Here is a 25,821-nt window from a genome sequence, read left to right on the forward strand (position 1 = left end):
CATAATATAAAAAACACAACAGAACACCAGACATAAAAGCTGCCAGTGCAATGGTTTTATGCAAGACACTTGCCATGGGTATATTTAGAACGTGATTTGTGAAGATCATTGTCAAAAAGGTTAGGAGTGGGGGCATTACTCCTTCTGTATTGTAGCGGCTGAAGGAGGAGGAAAGGGACCAAAGGAAGTTCCCGCAGCCAATCGGAAGCCAGGGAAGCTCCATCGGACGTTCAGCTTCCAAAAGAACGGTCGTAAACCAGAACAGTCACTTCTGGGTTTCGATCGTTCAGGAGCCAAAACGTTCGAGAACTAGGCTGTTTGAAAACCAAGGTATGACGTACCATATTTTTCACACCATAGGACGCACGGGACAATAGGACGCACCTTGTTTTAGAGGGGGGAGAACAAGGGGAAAAAATTCTCCTCCTCTCTGCCCAGCGCCCCTTCAGCGAAGCGGCAGGAGGCGCTGCGCAGAGAGGGGGAGAATTTCCCCCCTCGTTTTCCCGCTCTAAAACAAGGTACCGTTTAAGGTGCGTTCAGGCGGCTACCTTGGAAGCCTGGAGAGCGAGAGGGGTCAGTGCGCACCGACCCCTCTCGCTCTCCAGGCTTCAGGTTCCTTTCGACATGCTCTTTGGGGCTGGCAGGGGGAAGCCCACCACCAGCCCCAAAAAGCAGGTCAGGGAGCAGCGGAGAGGCTGCTGCCATAGCTGCGCGTCACCTCTCCAGCCAGGAGAGGGTCGCAGGGGGCTTCTTTAGCCCTGTGCGTGCTCTCCCGGCTGGAGAGGTGGCGCAGCTAAAGAGGCTCCTGCCATAGCCGCGTGTCACCTCTCCAGCCGGGAGAGGGTCGCGGGGCTATGGCATCTTCGCTCCATAGGACGCACACACATTTCCCCTTCATTTTTGAAGGGGAAAAAGTGCGTCCTATAGAGCAAAAAATACGGTATATGCATCATGGCAGCAAGGGACCCAGTCTGCTTTTGGCTTCCTAGAGGCAGGCTTTCTGTGGGATGAAGCGACACCAAGTTCCGCAGAGTGAGAGGCAAAGGCTGTCATGGAGCACAATCCCCTGGGAAGTTCCCCGGCACAATCCCACTGAAGCAAGAGGGAAGTGAGCGCCCAGTGGGGCTTGCTCTGGGTTGCAGGGCGGGAGCAGCATTTGGGTTTCCGGCCTCAGAGGCCAAAATGCCTTGAGCCGGCTGTGCCATTTGCTGTTCCGTTCTTGGGGTGTCCGCCCGTTTGTTTCAGTGAAGCTAAGACCTCCAGACAGACGCTGTCACATTTGTCACGCCGGCCACCATTATGAGCTTACCTTTTAGATTTCATTTGCTCTCTCAATTTGCTATCCATTTCCAGAACTAGAGCAGAGGAGACACAAGGATACAGAAGTCAGTAAGAGAAGAAATGGGGTGCTGGTGCCCTATCTAGAGCCATGCAGACGCTCTTTGCTTCGTCTCTCACCAGGAAGGCACTGCGTGAGCTTATCCACTGTGGCGGAAATATTGCGCTGCTGCAGCCGGCACTGTTTCAGCTCTTCCATTGCTCCCACCAGCTGTAAAAGAAACTTCCGTTTAACCACTAGCACTGCATTCCAAGTCAACATCACTTGCTGCATACCAAAGGCTCAAAGAAGAAGAAGAAGAGTTTGGATTTGATATCCCGCCTTTCACTCCCCTTCAGGAGTCTCAAAGCGGCTCACAATCTCCTTTCCCTTCCTCCCCCACAACAAACACTCTGTGAGGTGAGTAGGGCTGAGAGACTTCAAAGAAGTGTGACTGGCCCAAGGTCACCCAGCAGCTGCAGGTGGAGGAGCGGAGACGCGAACCCGGTTCCCCAGATTACGAGTCCACTGCTCTTAACCACTACACCACACTGGCTCAAAGGCAACAGGACCATCTTCTGTTCCATCCAACCATCCATTCAGGATCAAGGAACGATGAGGAAAATGGATCAGGGTATTCCTGGCCTATGTGGACTGTAGCTGTTGCTAGCAAGTATGGTCTACATGAGAAGCCGTTTCAAACATACAGGGCAGCAAAGGAGGAAAGGCAGAGGGAGCAGGAAATGCACTTCAGGCAGCTGCAGGTGGCAGAGGGAAGGGCACCAGCAAGGATCACGTCAGAGATGAGAGCAGAGGGGGGAGTGTGGGGCTGGGCCATGGAGCTTCTCACTCTGGGCTAAGTAACTCTTCCTTGTAAGGCCTCCCAGAGAGAAGAAGAAGAAGAGTTTGGATTTGATATCCCACCTTTCACTCCCTTTAAGGAGTCTCAAAGCGGCTAACATTCTCCTTTCCCTTCCTCCCCCAGAACAAACACTCTGTGGGGTGAGTGGGGCTGAGAGAAGTGTGACTGGCCCAAGGTCACCCAGCAGCTGCATGTGGAGGAGCAGAGACACGAACCCGGTTCCCCAGATTACTAGGCTACCGCTCTTAACCACTACACCATACTGGCTCTCTTGCACTCACATTTCCCATGCTCCACAGTCTGAAAACTGGATGTTGGGTGTTCTTGCACAGACCTCACCAAGGAGGCATAGAAAATGCACGCAAGGGAAATGGAAGACAGGCAAGGAAATCACAGCACACAGTGACCTTCCACCTGGGAGTCACACGGTTTCCCTGGCACACAAGCCCAACATGTCTGGCACCAATACAATGGCCAGAGCCCACACCTGATGCTTTTTCCCCCTCCCCAACACTAGAACCCTGGGCTTACTTTTTTGCTTTCCATTTGCAGTTTTCTGTTGGTGTCCGTGACTTGATTCTGCAAAGAGAAAACCACATCGTTGTTTCAATTAGCACCTAGTTGAAAGTCTTGGGCGTCAGGCTGGAAAAGGAGGCTGCATGAACTGGAAGATGCTCCTTGGCTTAACGAGCCCACATGAAATCTTGTCATGCAAACTGATCCCAGATACCGGGAAAAGTGAGCGTGGTTATGAAATGTCACCAAGGATTGGGAGATGTTTTAACAAAAGCAAGAGCATTGTGACACTTTATTCATGACCGACAACACACCTCTTTGCTGGGCACCAGGGTCACAGAAGAAGGCCTGAGGTGCTCTTCAGCCTCCCCATGCTTCAGAGAGTACACACAAGGCAACCTAGAGATCAAAAGCAACACAAATGCATCCTACCAAGGCATGCACAGGCCAGCTGAAATCCGTAGGGTTAGTGTGAAAAACTGATGGAAGAGGGCCAGTGAAATAGGCCTCTGAAGAGCCCTAGTGAGCCCAGAAGTGGGGCTCCAACTGGAAGCCACCAGTCCAGACCCAGTGCTGCAACAGACTGCAGGCCACAGGTGGGAGCTTCTAGCATGTCAATCCCAACAGAGTTGGCAATTCATCAGCACACAAAGGAAGAACTAACACTTATGCTTCCCACGATTTGAAGAGGCAAAGGGAGGACTGAGTTTCTCCGACTACACACAGGAGCTGCTCAGCCTGCTACAATATTGAACAATGGTGCTGGTAGCCAAAGGAAAAATGTGGAAGGAAATAACCTTTGGTCTCAGAAGTATGCATGGCTGCAAGGAGAGAGGCTTCAACAGTCAAGTTACGTACATCAGCCTTGAAGCCAGGCATCTTATGATTAGACTGAATGGGAAGATGCGAGTTGGTCCCCTGACAGCTGAAGAAGAAGAAAAAGAAGAGTTTGGATTTGATATCCCGCCTTTCACTCCCCTTGAGGAGTCTCAAAGCGGCTCACATTCTCCTTTCCCTTCCTCCCCCACAACAAGCACTCTGTGAGGTGAGTGGGGCTGAGAGACTTCAGAGAAGTGTGACTGGCCCAAGGTCACCCAGCAGCTGCATGTGGAGGAGCGGAGACGCGAACCCGGTTCACCAGATTACGAGTCCACTGCTCTTAACCACTACACCACACTGGCTCCAGCTGCCACCAAACTCTCGCAAGCCTCTCTAAGGAACCTACTATTTCCTCAGACAGGGCATGAATTCACAGACCTCACTGGCATAGAATTTGTACCAAGCAACATTTTAAGCAGGCTGATATAGTGGACCTTCAAAGCCCACCCATTCACTGGCTCTGCCAAGATCAATGAGCTTTGATGCTCTACTGTATCTGGGCATGGGAGACACAATTTGCAACTCAACCAAAACACCTGCTCAAGCTTGCAGCTCAAGGGTTTGCTGCCCTGAGCCAAACAACTGCAACTCTTTGTTCTTGTGGCAAAAACTTCAAAACACTTTGTGCACCAAACACACCAGAGATCAGTGTTATTTGCAGAGCGAAGTTCTACTTTACTCCCCACTTTAAGGCAGCTACAGCTATTACTCAAGAGTAAATAGCAAGCAGTAATCCTGCATACCAGCATCCAACCCAAGATTGTAGCGCATTCTCTGCTGTTCCAACATAGGTCTGCAGTGAGCCTGCAGTTAGACTTGCGGTTCTCCTACAGACCAGCACACGGCGGTTGTTGCCTCCTCCAAGGAGCTCATTGCCCCTTCACAGGAATCCTAAGCACTGCCCACAGTGAAGGATCCCATTCCTTACCTTGAGCTTTTGGGCTTCTGCCCTGACTTTCAAGAATTCAGTGATGGCATCCACAAAGCCCTGGTAATGGAAGTTGCACATCTTTTCGATTTCACGGTCGTGATTCCGGATGCGAGCGTCGAGTTTCTCCATGAAGCGCCCATGTTCCTCACCATCATAGACAGACCTGGATGAAACGCAAGGGGATTGGGCAGAAAGACACCTTCAGAATCCACTCTCAGTCACTGAACTTCACTAAAGGAATCTGAAGGGGAGCTGAGGGTGGGGAGGAAGGGGAGGAAGGATGCACTGCAACACCTTGCGATTTTACTGCAAGAGAAAGAGTATGATTTCCACCACAACAAGATCTGCCGTTCGGGTTTTTCCCCACCTCACCTCCCTCGTTACAGAAGTGCAAGGAATTACTCAAGAAACAGGAGTGAAGTGGTCTCAATTATTTAGAAGAAAATACGAATTAGTTAAAAAATGTCTGCAGCTATTTATTTGGTATTTAAAAGGTTTATATCCTGGCTTTTAATCTAACAGTGATCAAGGTGGATGACAGCAGAGTGAAATACACACAGAGAGATAGTACTAAGGTCATCACATGGCGATTCACAAATAATCTTTCCATCTGCTATGAGCAACAACCATTCAGAAAAGAGAAGCTGCCAGAGGACCGTTTAAGAAGCGAGAGTCAACACCGCATCTGCATGGCTGACTTTGCCACCTGCTTGCTGAGCCGCAGAAGGCTGAATGGGAGGGCATGGAAGGGAGGGATGGGAAGCCAAAGAATAAGAGGAGAACAGTCCAAGGATCTGGAACACAGCATCCAGAGCCAGCAACGTGATGAGAGAAGAAGCTGGTAGGCGGACAAGAACATCCTTGGTGCAAAGCTGGACTGCGAGGTCTCAGCATCCAGAAGAAAGCACATTGAAAAGGAGTACCCGATGAGCAGACGCAGAACAAGCAAGCGGCCACTCAAGCAACAGGTGTTCTTCTCCTTCCCCTGCAACTCCACATGCACCCCCAAATCCTAGAGGACGCTTTAGAGCAGATGGGGGGCATGCAGAGGGTTGGAGGGCGGAGAAAAGAAACTGGAAATCCCATTGCACAACTCCCCTGAGACCTCCAGGTACTGCATAGGGCGGGATATAAATTCAATAAATAAACAACAACAACCGGGCAAACGCCTCTGGATGCCCTACAGGGTGTTCAAGCCCTAATGTGAGGCAACAGAAGAAATGTGCTCTCTTCTTGAATTCTGATTTATTATCTTATACTCCAACGTTTCGATTTAGGATTGACTAAAGACACTGCTTAAGCTTTCTCTGCAGTTCGAAATGCAGCTGCTCCTCTGCCTCCCCTCACAGCCAGTACAAATCCCATGCGCACTTACCTGGGAGCAAGTCCCACTGAACTTAATAGCATTACCCTCTGTAAAGACGTGTATTGGAGTGCCCTGACAGAGACCCCTCTTCATTACAATACACCCTAAACAAGGCGTTTACAGTGGTACCTTGGTTTACAAACTTAATCCGTTCTGGAAGTCCGTTCCTAAACCAAAGCGTTCTTAAACCAAGGCGTGCTTTCCCATAGCAGCGGGGGACTCAATTTACAAATGGAACACAATCAAGAGAGTCCATGCCGGCCGGGATTTTTACCTTGGTTTACAAACTTAATCCGTTCTGGAAGTCCGTTCCTAAACCAAAGCGTTCTTAAACCAAGGCGTGCTTTCCCATAGCAGTGGGGGACTCAATTTTCAAATGGAACACAATCAACATGTTCTGCTTCCAAGGCAAAGTTCACAAACCAAAACAACTACTTCCGGGTTTGCAGCGTTCTTAAAGTTGTTCATAAACTAAGCTGTTCTTAAACCAAGGTACCACTGTACTGGGGACTTGTCCCATTGTCACTCTATCTTGCATCTCCCAGTACTAAATACAACTCTGAACGGCACAATGCAAAGCCAGAAACCACTAGCAGATCCCCAAGCAGCTTTCTGACTAAAGGTGCAAGATTTAACAGAAATACAGTGGTACCTCTGGTTACAAACTTCATTCGTTCCGGAGGTCCATTCTTAAGCTGAAACTGTCCTTATCCCGAGGTGCGCTTTCGCTAATGGGGCCTGCCTCTGGCGTACGATTTCCGTTCGCATCCTGGGGCAAAGTTCGCAACCAGGAGCAGCAACTTCCTGGTTAGCGGAGCTCATAACCTGAAGCGTTTGTAACCAGAGGTACCACTGTAGTAAAGCCATAAAAATGGAACCTCCATTTCACATTCGCGCTCCCACAAAAGGTTTGGGGGAAATTAAAATACAGTATATGCATAGCTTGTTTTATCATCATCTACCATAAAACATTTCTGCTGAAAGGACATGAACAATTCTTGTGGCACCTTAAAGTTTCATTGTGGAACAAGCTTTCCTGGGTTATAATGCGCCAGAGCCTACGTCTGGGCTCCAGTGGACGGCAGCTTATGCCTGAATAAAATTTGTTAGTCTGTAAGGTGCTGTAAGCCTCTTTGTTGCTTTTGCTAATATTCTTAGCTTTCGCCAGTTAGGAAAATATGGGATGGGATGCAGGGTGAGGATAAAACAAGAAGATGAAAATGGAAACCATCAACATTGTAGTAAAATTTTATCATCTGGTCTTAGACACAGTATGTAGACCTCAGCATTTTCCTGTACAAAGGGAGGAAACTTGTTTTTTTTATACAGGGGGAAACTAAAAACAAGCACTCTTGTAATTAATGAAAGGTGATAAATCTGGATATTAGTATATCTTCATTAGACACAGGCTGCAGCCTGGTGCATTACAACTCTCATCTGAAACTAGCAATGTGCCTTTTTTTAAGAAAGGAGAGCCTGCCATCTAGCGACTGCTTGGATTAGTCCTAATACACAACTCTCTTCATCGCAAGCTTGCACTGGGGTGAGATGGGCTAAGGGAGAGGAAGCCAATGGAGAGAGGGCCTATCCCTCACATTTGTGAAAAGCTGCCACATTGCTCAGCCACAGCACAAGCCCAAATGAATTCTTAAAGCTGGTCCACGCACTCTCTCCGCAGATGCCTTAGGATCTGAACCCTGGAAATAAAGTGATTCCACATTGCATTGTCTTATTGCATATACAGTGATACCTCTGGTTGAGAACGGGATCCATTCCGGAGGCCCCTTCGCAACCTGAAAATAACGTAACCCGCATCTGTGCAAGTGTGGGACGCGATTCGCCACTTCTGCGCATGCAGTTAACGTCATTTAGCGCATGCGCCATGTGCATGCACATGCGCGAGTGGCAAAATCTGGAAGTAACGCTTTCCAGTACTTCCGGGTTGCTGCAGGACACAACCTGAAGCAAATGTAACATGAGGTATGACTGTACACAGCCACAAACCAGGAGGCAAAAGCAGCTCTGACATGTCCCCTCCCCCCCCCCGAGCATCCTGCTCACAGCATGCTGGGGTCCCAAGCGCAGGTCAGAGGCCGGGGCCGCACAAAGCATCTGGTCCCTTTGGACCGGCAAGATTAACAGATTAAACTCAGCTCTGCTGACCTGTGAGCTGACAAGTCAGGCAACACAGCGGCCCTGTTTAGGGAAGTTTTTAATGTTTGATGCTGTATTGTCTTTTTGATATTCGGTTGGAGGCAGCCCAGAGTGGCTGGGGAAGCCCAGCTAGATGGGCAGGGTAATAATAATAATAGTAAAGGTAAAGGTAAAGGTACCCCTGCCCGTACAGGCCAGTCGTGTCCGAGTCTAGGGTTGTGCGCCTATCTCACTTAAGAGGCCGGGGGCAAGCGCTGTCCGGAGACACTACCGGTCACATGGCCAGCGTGACGAAGCTGCTCTGGCGAGCCAGCACCAGCGCAGTGCACGGAAACGCGTCACCTTCCAGCTAGTAAGCGGTCCCTATTTATCTACTTCCACTTAGGGGTGCTTTCGAACTGCTAGGTGGGCAGGAGCTGGGACCGAAAGACGGGAGCTCACCCCGCCACGGGGATTCGAACCGCCGACCATACGATCGGCAAGTCCTAGGCACTGAGGTTTTACCCACAGCGCCACCTGCGTCCCTTCAATAATAATAAGAAGAAACAAATAAAAACAAATAAACAAATAAACAAACAATAAATTATTATTATTGTTACAGGGAATCACTCACATGCAACCCACTGCAGGTCCCTTTCAGGAGTAGCCCAAGGAGCGAGCCAGGACATGGCAGCATGAGCCACAAACACAGGAGCCCTGTGCAGGATCAGACCAACTCCCCCTGCCCCCAGGTGGTTGTATGGATGACACATACAGTGGTACCTCGGGTTAAGAACTTAATTCGTTCTGAAGGTCCATTCTTAACCTGAAACTGTTCTTAACCTGAGGTACCACTTTAGCAAATGGGGCCTCCTGCTGCCACCGCCACGCGATTTCTGTTCTCATCCTGAAGCAAAGTTCTTAACCCGAGGTACTATTTCTAGGTTAGGGGAGTCTGTAACCTGAAGCGTCTGTAACCTGAGGCGTCTGTAACCCGAAGTACCACTGTAATTCTCTTCTATAGTCTACTTAAAGCTCCTTGGAAGACATGTAGAATGCCAATGGACCTTTTGGTCACCAGAACGTATGATGAGCATGCGCTGCTGCCACTCTGCCTAAGCCGGAGGGTCAGCTGACAGGTGCAGGTCCAAATGTGACCCCTTTGCTTGTTAGCCGCTTTGCTGGCCCTAAATGAGGAGCTCCCAACTGAAATCCATTTAGGCAGGAGGAGCCGGCAGCAGGGAAAACAGAGGACCCCAGGAATTCACATGCCGGGACAGCCTGATCACTTTCTGGGGCACGGAAACGTCTCGTTTTTTGGTTTCAATTAATAAATGGAACAAAAGCCTGGACTTCAATTTAAAAAGGCAAAATATGCCACGATGGTTTTTAACCTTCAGACATTTTCTTCTCATTAAGCGACATAAAAGCATTAGCATTTTGTTTATTAGAAGAAGTTAAAAATAAAGTGGAACAAAAAGCGAGCTGCTTGCTTAATGCACAAGTATGCAAACAGTCACAGCGTGGGCTGGGAGAGGTCAGCAAGAGTTTGGATGCCCCAAACCTGCCCCCCCCCAGCACCAAGAGCGGGAAGGAAAACGCTCCGTTCTTCATAGAGCAGAGAGCACAGGCAATCCCAGATGAAACAGGCCACTCTATTGATCTACAGAGCTCCATCCATGAGCACAAAGGAGATGCGGCAGGAGGTTCCCAGCCAGAGGGCAACAAATGCAGAATCTAAAGGGAGCTGGAAACCTTCAGACAGCTGCAGATGGTGGAGCTGGAGGATCACTGAAGGAGACATGTCAGAAGGAAAGAGCGGAGTAGCCGTGGAAGAGGTGTTTCTGCTGGGTCCTGAGCTGTACAGGAAACCAACACAGCAATTGAAAGAAGGGCATGGCAAGCCACCCCCAGGAAAGTTGAGGGGGCTGTTACTAGGACCACTGCTAAGCCAGCTGGCCACACTGAAATGTTCTAAGGCGCAAGAATAGAAAAGACCCTTCTACGCAGCACAGCTCAGTGATAAGAGTGGAGGGTTCAGAGACCCCAGCCTCAGGGAACAGGATGAGGAGGTTGTGGCCTTGTTGGGGCTTCATGGGGCAAAGCCAGGAAGCGGGCGGTTGGTGGAGAATAGCGAGGAATGGATAGCCAATAGCATCATCTTCTGGTTTTAACTGACCACCGTGACCCCAGGCCCCTGCTTTTGCTAACCTCAAAGGGGAAAAGAATATATACAATCTTCGCACTCACTTTCTGGGGTCAGCCGGCTGCGTGCAACTTAAACTGTGGCTGTGTACCTGCAGCCACAACCGTACTGTTCTCAATTAGTGACAGATAATCCGAATTGCATTTGCTTTGGGACTTTGCTGCCAGTCTTCCTTATGGGATTTTCTTAGCATATTGTTAAAGAATTGAAGTAGAAAAAAGGGCTCCCATCACTCGCTTGACATCTTTCACCTTCACCTTACTACTGGCCATTATCAAAACCAATAGCCCAACTGGTTATTACGGGAACCCACAATCCACCGGGGCTCAGGAGGGCCAAGAAGGCCAGATCTCAACATTCATGCATGGGATACAAACCAGTTTCGGCTGCAGCAAACACAGTCTGCCTGTAGAAATGGACAAGCCAGCAAGCAGACACAAGCAAAGAGCAATTGGCGTGAGCCCGTGTTAGAAACTCAGATGCATAAGCTACGTGCCAAATGGCTCTTTAAACCAGGGTTACAGTCACCAAAACGGAATGTCTACTTGCCATTTGGGGGCCAGACAGTTCAAAGGTCTTTTTTTTCAATATGACTTTTTGGTTCCTAACAGATAGCACTCTACAGGATGTGTTGCTAGTATGTGAAAACAGGCAAGATCCAATTATCCCCAGGCATGCATGATGGTGGAGATGTCAGGCACCATTCTGGTGCCCAAGTATCTTCACCAGGTTGCAAGTGGCCAATAGCCAGGTGCAAAATGCGCCTGGCCAATTTCGAACACCGCCAATGAGCCGCTTTCAGAGCATGCGCATGAATAATAGCATTTTTAGGTGAACGTAAGATGCAAACTTCATCCAAACAGTCAGGGAAAATCCACAGGATGTGTGGGCTTCAGCCAGTGAACCCTAAGATGACCATCTCCACTGCTAACATTTTCTATTCCATATATGCCCAGAGGCTTTGAGCCTGGACCCCTGGCTGACCAGGGAAAAGAAACTGTGAAGCCTCTGCTAAAGGCCAAGCCAATTAGAAGGAATAAACTCAGCCACCCTGGAGCTGCCGAGTGCCAGCAAATCCAGACCCAGCTCCATCAGAAAGGAAATAAAGAACAATGACTCCAATTTAAGCTACAGGAGAGCATTTTTGGTTTCAACGTTCTTATTAGGGAACATGCCTTTTGTCATCTGGGGCTACAAGAGAAAGATGGTTTTTTGGGGGGTGGGGGAGCTCGCATATGGCCTCAGCGAGTGCCAGGAAATGCAAGGAGCAGCCCAGAAGGCAGGCGAGCCAGCCCTGCTCCAGCCAGCACAGATCCCCCCAACTGAGAACTATGGAGAGGGAACTGGCCACAAGCGACACTTTTCGCTTCCCTCCTTGTTGAGGACACAATGGAAACAATTCCCCCCAGAACAAAAGCGGTGCGTCAGCAAGCAAGCCCGCCTCTCCCAGGCCCTTTCAAGTTGGAAGGACAGTTGATTCGCACCATGTGTAGGGTTGATGGGAACAAGCCCTGCACCCAGGCGAGAGAGATTTTAGCCCCTCCAAGCTGGTTGATATTAAGGGAGGGAGTGAATCATCTTTATGATGCGCTGTAAACAAAACACACTGGCCGTCACAACGGGAGGCATCCAGCAGTGCGCCGCAGCGGGGCTCGGAGCCGCTTGAAAGTGTTCGTGCCGTGTGGGCCATCGCTGGGAAAAGTGTTGCGCTCTAATGAGAGGCAGGCTCAGATGGAGGCGGCTGGGGTGTCCTTCACTCATTTCCGCTTTCCCTCGCATGGTGTTCCAGCACGGCCAGGCCTTCAGGAGGAACAGCGCAGGTGGCCAAAGAACCACTGCCCACAACACAGGCTCCCCAGACCCGTGGGGCAGCCAGCATGGAAAAAGCTGGCCTGCGTGAGCTGGAAGCAGCCAGAACCGTGTGGGATCTGGCCCACCCACCTACCCATTTAGGTGAAAGGATCCGCATTTAATCCCCTCTCTGTCTCTCTCTCACATATACACACCAACCTATGTAATCCAAACCAGGAGGCATCACAAACTGAGTAGAAGCAATTCAAGTTCCACTACCCTAAGGTGCTTGCGGAACAAATCTTTCCATATGACTCAAGGAAGCCATGCAAAGAACGTCTTACCAGCAGCCCCCAAGTTCTGTGGCCGTTGAAATTTATTTATTTATTTATTTATACATACATGCATACATACATACATACACACCCTGCCCATCTGGCTGGGCTTCCCCAGCCACTCTGGGCAGCTTCCAACAAAATATTAAAATACAGCAATCCATCAAACATTAAAAGCTTCCCTAAACAGGGCTCTCAGAGAGGGAACCACCAGAAGGCCCTCGGAGCTGGATCTCAGTGTCCAGGCTGAGAGATGGGGGTGGAGACGCTCCTTCAGGTATACTGGGCCTTTGAGGCCGTTTAGGGCTTTCAAGGTCAGCACCAACACTTTGAATTGTGCTCGGAAACTGGGAGCCAATGTAGGTCTTTCAAGACCGGTGTTAAGTGGTCTCGGCGGCCGCTCCCAGTCACCAGTCTAGCTGCCGCATTCTGGATTAGTTGTAGTTTCCGGGTCACCTTCAAAGGTAGCCCCACAGAGAGCGCATTGCAGTAGTCCAGGCGAGCAATAACCAGAGCATGCACCACTCTGGCGAGACACTCTGCGGGCAGGTAGGGTCTCAGCCTGCATACCAGATGGAGCTGATAAACAGCTGCCCTGGACACAGAATTAACCTGCACCTCCATGGACAGCTGTGAGTCCAAAATGACTCCCAGGCTGTGCACCTGGTCCTTCAGGGGCACAGTTACCCCATTCAGGACCAGGGAGTCCCCCACACCCGCCTGCCTCCTGTCCCCCAAAAACAGTACTTCTGTCTTGTCAGGATTCAACCTCAATCTGTTAGCCACCATCCATCCTCCAACCGCCTCCAGACACTCACGCAGGATCTTCACCGCCTTCACTGGTTCTGGTTGAACCCAGAGGGAGCAAATCATCAGGTGAAGAAAATTCCCTTCTGATCCATCCTCATGTGTTTGAACTGGAGCACCGGAGGAAGAGATGGAAGGTCAGAGTGGAAAGCAGTGGGGAAGAGGGGTGAGCGAGGTTGGGAAGCGTGCTGGAACTGCCCACCGTGTCCTGCTACTAAGAAGGGTGGAGCCCTTCATTCATCAGCCCTCCAGGTGTCAACTCACACAAAACAAAGCCGTTTTTATGCTACTTATGCTAATTATTATTACTGTCACTGACAACTGAAAAGTCTGCCTTGCCCTCAGTTCTACAGCACCCATTGCATTTTCCAGGAATCACCACCCACATCTCACCAGCCCAAGTTTTCTAAGAGCTAAAGGGCTGAAACTTTCAGAGTTTGGTTCTTTTGAAACGTGGCCATTTCTCCCTGGGCACCCGTGAAGGCTGCAGCCTAAGTGGCCTTGTTGCACGCTGCCCATGCTGCTACAGGGTGATGCTGCCTCGCTTGTGCCAAGGGACTGACGTCTTAGCACAAGGGAGGGAGGAGAGGGAAATTAAGGAATGGGAGAATGAGAGACAAGAACAGTGCCATGGGCATAATCCACGGGGAACACCTCCTGATCAAGCCCCACTGAAGAGTTGCATAGCAGCACGACCTCAATGCGTCCCCTGCAGAGGATGCGAGCTTCTGAACTATTCATAAGGTTACCCTGAGCTTGGCCTACATAAGCCACAAACGACAGAACCGTCTGTAATAGCCATTGTTAAAACATTTAAGGCTTCATTAATTACTCGAATTAACTTTAGCCGCAAAATCCACAACTAGAAAAATCCACAACAAGGAAAAGTTGCTAATGAGCCCTAATTATCCTCTTGCCCTTCAATTTACAGCCCCAGCAAGACACGCAGCAGACTGAAGTAGCCCAGAAGCAAACTGGCACGCCTCCATGTTTAAAACAATCGCTCGGCTCTTCCCTTCAGAAGCCTAGTTAAGGCATATTGACTGTACAGATCACCCTCTCCCTCTGGCAAGCAGGCACAGCTGGCTTAACCCCAGAGACTGCAAACAAGAATATCTTAAATGGTCCAATGCCCAGATACCGAGATAGCACTGTGGGCAAGACATGACTTCCCAGAACCGCAACACTGCCTGGAGGCTACCTTGTGTGGGCCTGCTCAAGGAGGGCAGCTCAACAACAGCCCTGGCATAATCCCTCTCCTTCCCCAGATCACTTCTCTGCAGCTCTCACTGTGCCCAGATCGGAAGGGAAACAGTTTCTGCAGACCAGAGTGCTCTGTTCTTCTACTCAATAGGGACTGCATCCTTCCTCCCGGCTAAGGAGCCGGCCGCCAATTTGCAGAAACACTACTATTGATTAATGATACAGCATCACCAGTATGGAGGGCGGGAGGGAAGAGTATATAAATCTTCCAAATTAATTTAAGCAAGTTAGCAGAACACTGGAACTGCCAGCAACGAGGAATGCAAGAAAGAGGGCCACCAAATCCCAAGCGATGGAATGCGAAGCAAGTACAGAACCTTTGCCAAGAATGTTCACCTTCCTGCCAGAGAACATATGGAGGATGTAAGAAAAGCCCTATGAGATATAAGGCATTAAAGGCAGTGCTTTTTTGCATTGTCGGTCTTTAGTGTTTTTAGCAAGGCGCTCTTTGATTCTTTATTTTGCATCCTTTATTGCCTGCTTGTCTGTTCAAAGAACACATACATGGGGGAAGTCAGCACAGATGCCCCAAGAGGAGAGATCTAAGCAAGCCTGTCCAAGACGATGAATGCAGCACTGCAGGTGAGTTTAGGTCAAGGCAACATGCAGAAGCAAAGTACAGCACTGTTGCTTAAGTAATGTGGAAAGGCACCAAGACACCGCTGCCAGGAATAACCGTTCTCTAGGCAAGGTACAAGGAGCTACAGAAGGGACATTCTGAAATTACATTGCCATCTAGTGCTGCAAAGAATAAATTACTTCCATTTTAAGCCCCTCCACACCCAACACCGCGGCCAACATTTTGCTAGTTTTTCCAAAGGGACCTGGAAGGCCTCACCCTGACCTGAGCACAAGAGAAACGGAAGCCAAGCCCGTTCGTCAGGGGCAGATCCAGGTCATAACTGCGCACAGATTTCAGAGCAGGCACGGACCCACAAGGAGGGCAGCTTGAATGATAGCACATTTCCTCAGAAATTGGAGGGAGGCTTCTGAGCTGCAGAAGCACCATTAAAGCACCAAGATGTGGGACAAGAGGCAGCAGCTGGACGTTTTAACTGTAATAAAAGCATTTGATGTACCCATATGCAAGCCGTGTCCTAAAGACTGCAAAGTGTGTGGATCCTAGCAGCCTTTTTCACAGAAGCAGAGCACTGAACATGTGCCCGGCCTGCTTTGCCATCACAGCAGACCCTCAAGACAACACTTCTGCCACCAGACACAGCTTCAGCTACGTGCCCCAGGGTGGGGATATCTGCAATTTAAGGCATCCCTCAGCTGCTTGAAACTTTCCAGTTTTAAATTCCCAGATTTTAAACTCATTGCTTCCAATGTTATCCATGGCATGTAGTCTAAGCAGACTGCTCTCTTTGCAAAGGCCTTTTCAATACATATTTGCAGTTGATTCACATGTTTATACTCTGCTTTTTAAAGCCTAAACCTAAACCACCTACAGAGTAGCAAACAGCATTAAAATTTTTAAAAATCAAGTTAGGAAAGGCTACAGCTGCTCTACCACCCTAAAATGGTAAAAGCACTTTGGGGCACTGCTGGGACAATCCAGGAGGAGCAACAGATCAAAGAGCACATCCATGCAGCGCTCCTTGGTCTCCAAGGAAATGCAATGCCATCCAAAACTAGTACTCCTGTCTTGCCTGAATTAAGCTTCAGAACAGCCACTGCCTTTCTAGGGTCAGATGTGGAAAGAGTGTGTGCTCAGCGTACACTAATGATACCACAGTCAACCTCACCTAACCATTTCACACGGATATTAAGAAGAGACGATGGGCCCTTGGGGCAACCCACAAGCCAACAGCCACAAGTTGCTGCAGCAGTCTCCCCACACAACACTCTGGCCTGCAAACACACACACACACACACACCACACACACACCCTTCGCAGAACAGTGTCTTCCTCACCACCACCCAGGCACGTTCCAGGAAGGCAAGGCAGAAGAGTATCACAGTTGCTTATATCAAGAGATACAGTGAGAGTGAGGAGAACCAAACAGGAACACCAGGAATGCTCTGGGGTGCTTTTCAGCACCCATTCCTTCCAGGCCTTGCCTAAATCCACCTAGGATAACACATGTACAAAGTGAGGAGGGAGGCTTTACAGAACATGACTCTTCAGTCATGCATCTGGGGCAAGCAGTAGGAGGCAGAAAGCCCTAAGCTGGAGACCCTAACAGATCAGCCGTCCCCAGCCTGGCGCCCACGTCATCCCCAACTATGGATCATGCTGGGCTGAGCCTGAGAAAAAATGGAGTTCAAGACAACAGGGGAACACCAGGGTCAGGGAAAGCTAGAAGTGACTGCTAAGCCAATGCTCCAATTTGTGCCTCTTAAGCCTAGCAAGCAGTTACTGGAACACTCCTTCATATTCAGTTTATTCCAGTTTATGCTCTTCCTCAGCCGCTGATTAAATTCAAATGACCTGGCAAACGAAAAGCTTCACAGCAAATGCATCCATTGGCCTTTAGATGGCAGCAAAGCCACACTTTTCTTCTGAAATCCAGCATTCCTAAACCAAGATGCTCCAAGCTTTTCCTCTGTGCTTTCTCTTTCAAACTACTCTTCACAGTAGGCTGAAAAACTCTGATGAACAAGTCTAGCTAGTGGCATGGATTTACGTAGTCGCTAAAAGGCCAAGTAGTTAAGTTTTAGGCCTCTGGGAAGTCCTCACACATTTCTACTTAAAACTCGGCGTGCACAATTAAGCAGAGGGCAGCAGTGACCACGTTTATTGCTGCCGCATTGCATTAGAGAGAACAGCACAGATTTGGCCTGGCTCATTTTAAGAGGCTGCTTACAGAGGTTGAATGGGAGACTGATGTCTAGTACAGACATCAACAAAAAGCCCTGCAAAGGCAGTGGCTTGGGGCCGGCTGTGCACCAGGACTGCTGCTGTCCATTGAGACTGCGAGCAAGACACAGGAGGTGGCAGCTGCCGCCTCCAAGAGACCCAGAGGCCAAACTACTTAGACCCCCCAGAGTTCAAGCTGCCACTTGGAATTCTGCTCAAGAGCCAGAAAGTGGAGTCCGAAGACCAGACATGCACACAGCAGTCCTGCTGGCCTGCTCAATGTTTGGTACAGTGGAACAGGATATCCAACAGCAACTGTAGACAGAGCCAGGGCACCAAGCAGCCCCAGCTCTTAATTAAGATGCTCTGAGCCAACTCTGGGAATGCAAGGAAGACATCCCTGGCCAGACAAGATCTTACAGTTATGATGCTCCTGAGATAGGAGGGGCCGTCCCTCTCTCTCCAGGGTACAAGGGGTGCAGGGCACCCGGGTGCCAAATTCTGGGGGGCACCAGACGCCCGCTGCTGAAGCCGCCTATCTACCTGTTATGAAATAATAAATAATTCTGATCAAGCTAGAAAAACAAAAAACACATATACCTAGGTATTACTGAAATGTATACCTACTGTTTCACTAAAGGACTTTCGACTTTGTGCACTTGCTTAGCAAAGACGCACCGCGCCAGCGGAGGCACTTGTCATTCACAACGGCACCGTGCACACGAAATTAACTCTTACATCAAAATATTATGTTACTTATTGTATTGAGCTGCTATGCGGCAGAGGGGTCAGCGGCACCTTTGACACGACTGATGTTTCTCCTAAGTAGGTGCCTAAACAATACTTATAAGTATTATAAGTCCCTGCGGGACTTGACATCCTTCCGCAGGGCCTGCAAGACAGAGCTGTTCCGCCTGGCCTTTGGTTTGGACTCAGTCTGACCCTTATGTTTCCCTCATGATTTTGATGAGGCTGCATTTTAATTTGCATTTTAACCTGTATTTTAAATTGGATTTTTTCCCCTATTATGTTTTTACTGTAATTTTACTGTTGTTAGCCGCCCTGAGCCCGGCTCTGGCCGGGGAGGGTGGGGTATAAATAAAATTTATTATTATTATTATTATTATTATTATTATTATTATTATTATTATTTGTGGTGGTGTTGTATACTTAAGTATAAGTGCATTGCAAATAAATGAGCAAATAAAAGAGTGTTTCTTTTTCCTCCCTTCTTCTGTAAACAAGAGATAAGACGTAAATGTGGTGTCTGACATAAGCATAAAAGAAGTTAATTTGGGGGCTAAACTAAATTTGGGGATGCTGGGCGGATCTTTGCACCCCAGCGGCGCATATGCTAAAGACGGCCCTGTCTCTCTCCCCATCCTAACCCCCACTTCACATCCCACTTGTGAGGCCTGGGGGGGTCTTGGCACTCCAGGCACCCCTGTGACTCTCTGCCTGTCTCTGAATGCCATATATTGGCATTCAACTACATGGCTCCCGCCATATGACTGTATGCATACTGTTCATATTCTTCTCTCGGGGGGGGGGGTGTCATCTTTTTAACACTGACGGTTACTCCTGGCCATGTTAGGTTGCAACATACATGTTAGGAAGGGAAATACCTTAAACCTGCTGTGCATTCCTTTCTAAGGTTCTGCAAATAAGTGGAAAACTAATTAAAAAGTGTTAAGAGCTTGCTATTGCACATTCAGTGGTTGTGAATATTAATCTGTTCAAAGGGTGGTGGGCCCATGAGGAAAAAGAAGTTTGGGAGCTCTGGGCTGGGCAGAAATTGGTGAATTGCTCACAGCAGCCCAGGGTTCCGATGTACATTTTAAGCCTGTTGTACTCAAAAGAACAAATGGACACACGGTTTCCTGATGCATTCATCTTGGAAGACTCAAAAATATAACCTTCTGCAAAATGAGGAGTGTCCAGGTGGGCAGCAGTTAGATAACCCCCAAGCTATGGAGATCAAGGTGTAATTATGAGCATCCTTTGAACAAAAATAAAAAATGGAAAGGATAGAGGCTTCTTCCTGTATAGGTAGCATAGGAGACACACCGCAGCCCATTCGGCCAATTAAAACACAGGCTGTATAACAATTTCTGATCAGACCAGAAATGCAAATAGGAGCGAGCCCCACCTTCTCTCTGACGGCAGCCCTGTCTCCATTCTTGCCTGCCCCCTTCCTGCAAATCTCCTTTTCTGGGAGCAGAATCTTTCTACAGACACCTTGCATCACGTAATAAAACCTCAGTGATTCACCACAAAGCGCTGTCTTCTATTCAGGAAACCCCTTCCAAATCCATGTCCATGTAGTTTCATCATCCACCACCTGAGGCGGCTGATGGGCTCCATGGCAGCTTCCGTCCTTTGTTCCCGGTTCCCCTCCTCCCTCAAGGAAAGAGGGGGGGGGGAGAGAGAGAGACACTTATACCCTGGAGGGAATCCAGCAGTTGACTCGCTGCTTCATAGGAAAAGACCATATGCACCCTGACCATTCCAGGAATACATGCAAGAACATCGTCTTGATGGAAGACAAGGTCTGGCGTGGTTGGATCGTAAAACTCAGGGCAGATCCGCTTTGTTAACATTTAATTCTGATCCTGAGCAGCAAGCGCAAAGAGCCTGTTAAGAGTATCACCTGTCCTGAATCACCTTTCTTCGTTCCACCTCTCATCTAGCAGCCAGAAATGATACGGACATAACATTATGACAGGCCAGTAAATTTTAGGGCAATTCACTTAAAGATCTTCAACTGCTTTTACCTGCCAGCTCTCTTCTTGTTTAATTTTTTTATTATTATTGCAGCTTATGGTTTTCATATTGGCCACCTTGGACTACAGAAGGGGTCCACCTAGTCCAGCATCCTGTTTCCTACAGTGGACAACAAGATGCGCCAAAGGGAAGCCCACAACATTAAGGGACACCTTTTTAATATCTTCACAGACTTTCCAGGATATATTTTCGCATTATTCCAGCAATTGTTTTTAGTGGTGCCAACTGCCTTGTTGATTACTGCCGTTTTATAGCCTATTGTAAACCATCCTGGAAATTTTCTATTATTATTATTGTTGTTGTTGTTGTTGTTGTTGTTGTTGTTATCATAATCATCAACAACATCCCACCTTTTTCCCTAATAGGGACCCAAGGCAGCTCACAGTCGAAGGTGGTATTAAAATATTTAAGAAATATGCAAACCCGCTAGCTTGCCTTGGTCCTGGTAGTGGTAGGATCAGAAGCACGCCTCCCGCAACTTAAGAGGGGCAAGGAGCGTTTGGAGCTACCACCCAGAGGGGCATTGGGCTTCCCATCAACTCCTGGCTGCCCACCTTGGCACAAACAGGAAAGGCCTTGGCCGCTCTTTGCCCTTCACAGATGGGCCATGCCTGACAGCCCCAGCAAAGGGTGTGGCAACCCTCCTCCGTTCCTACAGCTGGCGGCTAGGAATGCAATGGAGCAAAATCAGAGAAAGACACCTGACTGCCAGAGGAAACAATTTCCAGGAGGAGATAGGAGATTTAAATAGATTTAAATGACCCCTGAGGCAGGAGAGAGAGTGCGCCTCATAGAAAATCAGTTCATGCCCTTAACACAGATGCAATTGAGCACCAAAGTGTTCACCTCAAGAAACCAAAGGTACCAGCAGGAAGGGAAAGTCTTGCTGCGTCCTTATGCTGTTACTCCATGTGAAACATTTAATTATTATTTTTTGAATTTCTATACATGTTTTAAAAAACCAGCACTGCAAATTCAAAAGCCAACCTTTATTTATCATTAATGCATTTATGGTTCAACTTCTTTCTGCCAAGGGAGTTTACAATTTTAAAACATTAGAGTGAACAATACTACAAAACACAGAACGGGAGGCTTCTCTCAGGCTGACAGATAGTCCCTTCCGGAGCAAGTGGAAGAAGCTCTCTAGCCGGAGTTTTCACCCCTTCTTGGTTCCTTCCACGTAATGCCTGAAACATGCCTCCTGCAAAAAACCCTAATTGTTCTGCAAGGTTGTTTTTTTTGTTTGTTTGTTTTGCTGGGGGCCAGACAAGCTCTGAAATCTCGCCTGTGACTCTGCACCCTAAGGGATGCAAAGAGTTGATGCAAAAGAGTGATGTGCACACCCTCAGGGTTTCTTACATATTTAAAAGAAAAATATAGGAAGCAACCTAGTCAAAGCCAGCATCCTGCAATGGAGTGAGTGTTTCCATAATTACGCATTTCAGAACCTATTTAGAGATAAGAGAAACCTTGCCCAGTTTTTACAAAGTTGTTAAGCAACCCCACAACCAACCAGCGCTCATTCTCTGCCATAGCTCAACCCAGAACCGGGTTTCAACACAAGGGTTTAAGCCCCGAACATACAGAGTATTTTTTTTTATAAAAGAGCACATGCTTTTGAGCCTTTACCTCCCACATGAAACCGCCCCGACCAGGTCTTGAAGATCTAGAATTCTCCTCCCGAGATAGAAGTCATCGTGTCATGACAAGCTTGACACGTCTTGTTTGGAAATTAACCACTGAAAGTCACAAAAGTGAAGGATACCTAGTCTAGTCCTGTCTGCACACAGAGACTGTCAAGCTCAGGAAAGAAAAGGCCAAAAGCAGCACCGCCATTTAACTCTGCAGCTTCACAGCCAAGTAAAAAAGGAGTCAGTCTCCTGAATGCCATTAGGCTACGGCCACCGAAAGCAGCACATGCGTATAAGTGGTAGAGTTTTCCTGAACGCGGATGGCAACCAGAGCGATTTTTAAAGAAAAATGTTGTAAAAATCCCCAAAAAGCTCGGCAACTTTTTCACCGCCCCAAAGGAGCTGGTTTAACTTGCAGAGGGGGCCAGAAGCTCACACACATGCACGACTTTTAAATAAAACAGCATTTCTTTTTTGTTGTTGTTAAGGTAGTCCTCTTTGCCGCTTACACGTAAACATGGAATCAGGGCCTGCAAGGGGCATGTCCAGTAGGGCGGGGGCGGAAGACAAATAATAATTAAAAAAATATTATTTATATGCCACCCATTGACTGGGTTGCTCCAGCCATTCTGGGTGGCTTCCAGCAAAATATAAAAAGGCAATAAAACATCAAACATTGAAAACTTTCCCATAGAGGGCTGCCTTCAGATGTCTTCTAAAGGTCATATAGTTGTTCATTTCCTTGACATCGGAAGGGAGTTCCACAGGCCAGGCACCACCACCGAGAAGGCCCTCTGCCTGGTTCCCTGTGACCTCACTTCTTGCAGGGAGGGAACCGCCAGAAGGCCCTCGGAGCTGGACCTCAGTGTCCTGGCTAGACGATGGGGGTGGAGACACTCCCAATCAACCCTAATAAAAATGCTAAGCCATTAAGGGAGAGTGAGGCCTTCAGACATGACATTCCACTACCAGATGAGAGAACTCCATATCACCAAGTGAAGAAGCCAACCCGGCTGTCCTACAAGGGTGGTCCGACTCTAGTCGCACAGGGTCCCATGATGTGCTTGAAATCTACTGAGCAAGAATGCATTCTCAGGACTCATGAACCCGTTAGGAATAACCCCCCTCTGTAAGGATCCCTGAAGGATCAAGGTGTAGGGTGTGCTAACAAGACCCACAGCCAAGGCCTGCATGTTCCTGCCCTTCCACAGGGAATGTTTTGCCCTCCATTCAAGCAGCACCTGCATGATTTCATCAAGGAGACTCATTTCTCTGAGATTCCCTGTAGGAATAACTAACCTAATTAGAGCTTGCTCATTTCCACTTCTAAGTTGCATCTTGTTTTCGCTCCCAACTCCTCTGCTAAAGCTTAATGCATCAACCAAGGGAAACAGGAGAGACCTTTACAGAAGAGAGCCATGGCTGCCATTTATTTATATACTGTACCACTTAATAGCAAGACTATGGTATTGCCAGTAAGCAGTTTACAAAAACAAGAAAGAGAAAGAGCCACTGCTCTTTTGATAATTCAGCACATGTACAAAATATCCAGAAAACTGGATGCCATGGGGTAAAAAAGTTGGGTCACTTGATACAGAATGACCCAGTTGCAGAAACCCTCCAGCAGCTGAACCCAGCCTTTTGCACTCAACTGTTAAAAAATGCTAACACACAACACAACCTGAATTGCGCCTAGAGATTATGGCAGCCGGCCACACCTAGGAAGGCAAGGGACATCCAACATGCAGAACCTGCCACCCAGCCACACAAGGATGACAAAAATTCAAATGCTTAACCTTTTCCCAGACTGTGAAGTTTGTATATATTTATAAATATATATATATACTGCTATTTACTTATTTTTTTAATAAAAAAATCATACATAAACCCATTTTTAATCATTTTAAAATCAGAGATCAACTAACTATTGCAGAAGGGTGTTTTCTTAATTGCCAGCATAAACTTGGCAGCCTAGAAAGGTTTTCAGCCGGCGCTTGAAGGTTAGAGCAGAAGGCGCCTACTGAATCTCTCTTGGCAGAGCATCCCGCAGAACTGGGTTGATGACACGCAGGCTTGGTTTCTTGTTGCTGCCAAATGATCCTTGCCTATTCAGGGGGTGGCCAGTGGTGCTGCTGTGGATGATCCCAGGGAGGGAGCCGTTGGGGTGTAAGGGTCCAGCTGGTCTCTGAGGTGCCCTGGACACAAGTTGTTCAGGACGTCTTAAATTAATACAACACCCTTAAACACAGGGCCCTTTTTAGCGCTTAGCTTCCAGGTCAGTTTATGAGGACAGAATGCTGTGCTAACTCCATTCCCCCATCTCCTGAGTAATGCAGTCCCCACACTGATGAACAAACCAGGCCCCCAAGAACTTCTGCAGAAGCTCTGAGGCCTCTAATGAGCCTTACAGGGGGAAAGCCAAGGAAGGCGTAAGCCAGCCGGCTAGAACACCGGCATTTTGCTTCCCCTGGCAGGAGGGCTAATTCCCCGCCAGTTCCATTGGGTCAGCGGCCGGCAACTCCCCTGGCTGAAGAAGCCCTTGTCCGAAAACATTTGCACAAACATTTGCTCTCCTCCGGAGCGCACACAGAATGGCACTGTCTGGACGCCAGGGTAATCTGAGCTCCCTCAAGGACCAGCTCCTCCGGCCTTCTGTTTAGTCATTGTCTGCAGGCCAGTCGCTCGGCAGCCTGGGCAGGGCTTGTGTGTCAGAGGCTCCTATTCCTCAAGCAAAGCCTGATGTGCTGCTAGAGGATTCACCCTTCCCACACCAAGTGAGTCACCGCGAGTGAGACTATGGGTTCTTCTGATGTCATCCTTCCGTCGCTTGCATTTCCCAACACGGCCCATTTTCTGCAGCTTCAGCTCCAAGTCTCTCAAAAGCACCGCCGTTGGCCGCAGCAAGAAAAAAGCACACTTTGGCCAATATAAATTTGCAAAGTGGGAGTGGTCCCTACTCGCAAATCAGTAGTCAATTGTAACAAAAACTAATCCGTTCAAAAGCATGTATTCTGACAAGGATTATAAACTCAAACAGAGATTACAAACTCAAACTCATAAAGATATGTATAACACAATAATTTGTTACAGTATTAAAGATAAGAGATTACGAGCAGAGATAAATTCATGGGTCCATAGCAAGATTTGATTTGATGTGAAGATCTTAGTTTCATAGATGCGGAAATTGCAATATCTGTAAATATGCACTTCAAGTAAAGGAATTCATGAATGAACAGGCTGGTTTCAAGTTCCGGGTTGAACACTATAATCTCTATTTGAGTTTGTAATCCTTGTCAGAAGACATAATTTTGAATGGAATAGTTTTTGTTACAATTGACTATTGATTTGTGAGTAGGGACCACTCCCACTTTTGAAACTTATATTGGCCTGAGTTCTTGGTGTGCTTTTTTCTTAGTATATTTATTAACAAGATTGGCCACAGCAAGCCACAGTTTTTGGTATCCCTGCTGCACACTTCTTCCGCACGAAACAACATCCACACACAATGTCTTTGGGATTTTAAGCCCTCCGTCTTCGGGGCTTCCAGTGCTGTTCCCTGTCCCAAACAGACTAGTTTAGGAGGCTTCAGAAACGACTTACTTAACTTATGAAAGATCTGCTTCATCAGTTTGCTTGATAGGTAGTTCTTAAGAATGTCTCAGCTCGACTCCTCATTGACACCACCTACTGACCTGAAAGGTTAATAGCTGCCTTTCATCTGCAAAGAGTACATCTGAAAGCTTTCAACAAAATGTCAAGCAGCTGTGTTGCTGCTACCCACTATGGCACCTAAATGCAGGTGACAAAGGTTTCCTTTACCCACAAAGTAGTATCTTCTAATAGCACTTGGTGTTTCACAGAGCTTGGCTCATTCATCCAGTCACTGGTATTCCCACTTTACAGACGCAGGCCAAATAGTGACACACACAAGTTTAATAATAATAATAATAATAATAATAATAATAATAATAATAATAATAATAATAATAAATTGATTATTTATACCCCGCCCATCTGACTGGGTCTCCCCAACCACTCTGGGAGGCCTCCTGTACATATAAAAACATAATAATAATATGTCAGACATTAAAAACTACCCAATACAGGGCTGCTTTCAGATGTCTGCTGGGAGGGCGTTCCACAGGGCGGGCACCACCACCGAGAAGGCCCTCTGCCTGGTTCCCTGTAACCTCACT

At 48.0% G+C, this 25,821-nt stretch overlaps 1 protein-coding gene and 1 long non-coding RNA gene across 4 annotated transcripts in view; one reads left to right on the forward strand and one right to left on the reverse strand.

Moving 5' to 3' along the window:
• Positions 1-25,821, forward strand: part of LOC128420616 (uncharacterized) — a 393,346-nt gene that overhangs the window by 268,329 nt on the left and 99,196 nt on the right. The gene's annotated exons all lie outside the window — the stretch shown is intronic.
• EXOC6B (exocyst complex component 6B) overlaps positions 1-25,821 on the reverse strand; it is a 208,320-nt gene that overhangs the window by 175,743 nt on the left and 6,756 nt on the right. For all 3 annotated transcript variants that reach the window (XM_053402250.1, XM_053402249.1, XM_053402248.1), the window contains exons 2-5: positions 4,504-4,669; positions 2,712-2,759; positions 1,459-1,549; positions 1,310-1,355 (exon numbers count right to left, since the gene is read on the reverse strand). In XM_053402250.1, the coding sequence (XP_053258225.1) occupies positions 1,310-1,355; positions 1,459-1,549; positions 2,712-2,759; positions 4,504-4,669 (351 nt within the window). The remainder of the gene's footprint in view (positions 1-1,309; positions 1,356-1,458; positions 1,550-2,711; positions 2,760-4,503; positions 4,670-25,821) is intronic.

This window comes from Podarcis raffonei, chromosome 9 (assembly GCF_027172205.1).
Source record: "Podarcis raffonei isolate rPodRaf1 chromosome 9, rPodRaf1.pri, whole genome shotgun sequence".
In the NCBI taxonomy this organism is placed as follows: Eukaryota; Metazoa; Chordata; class Lepidosauria; order Squamata; family Lacertidae; genus Podarcis; species Podarcis raffonei.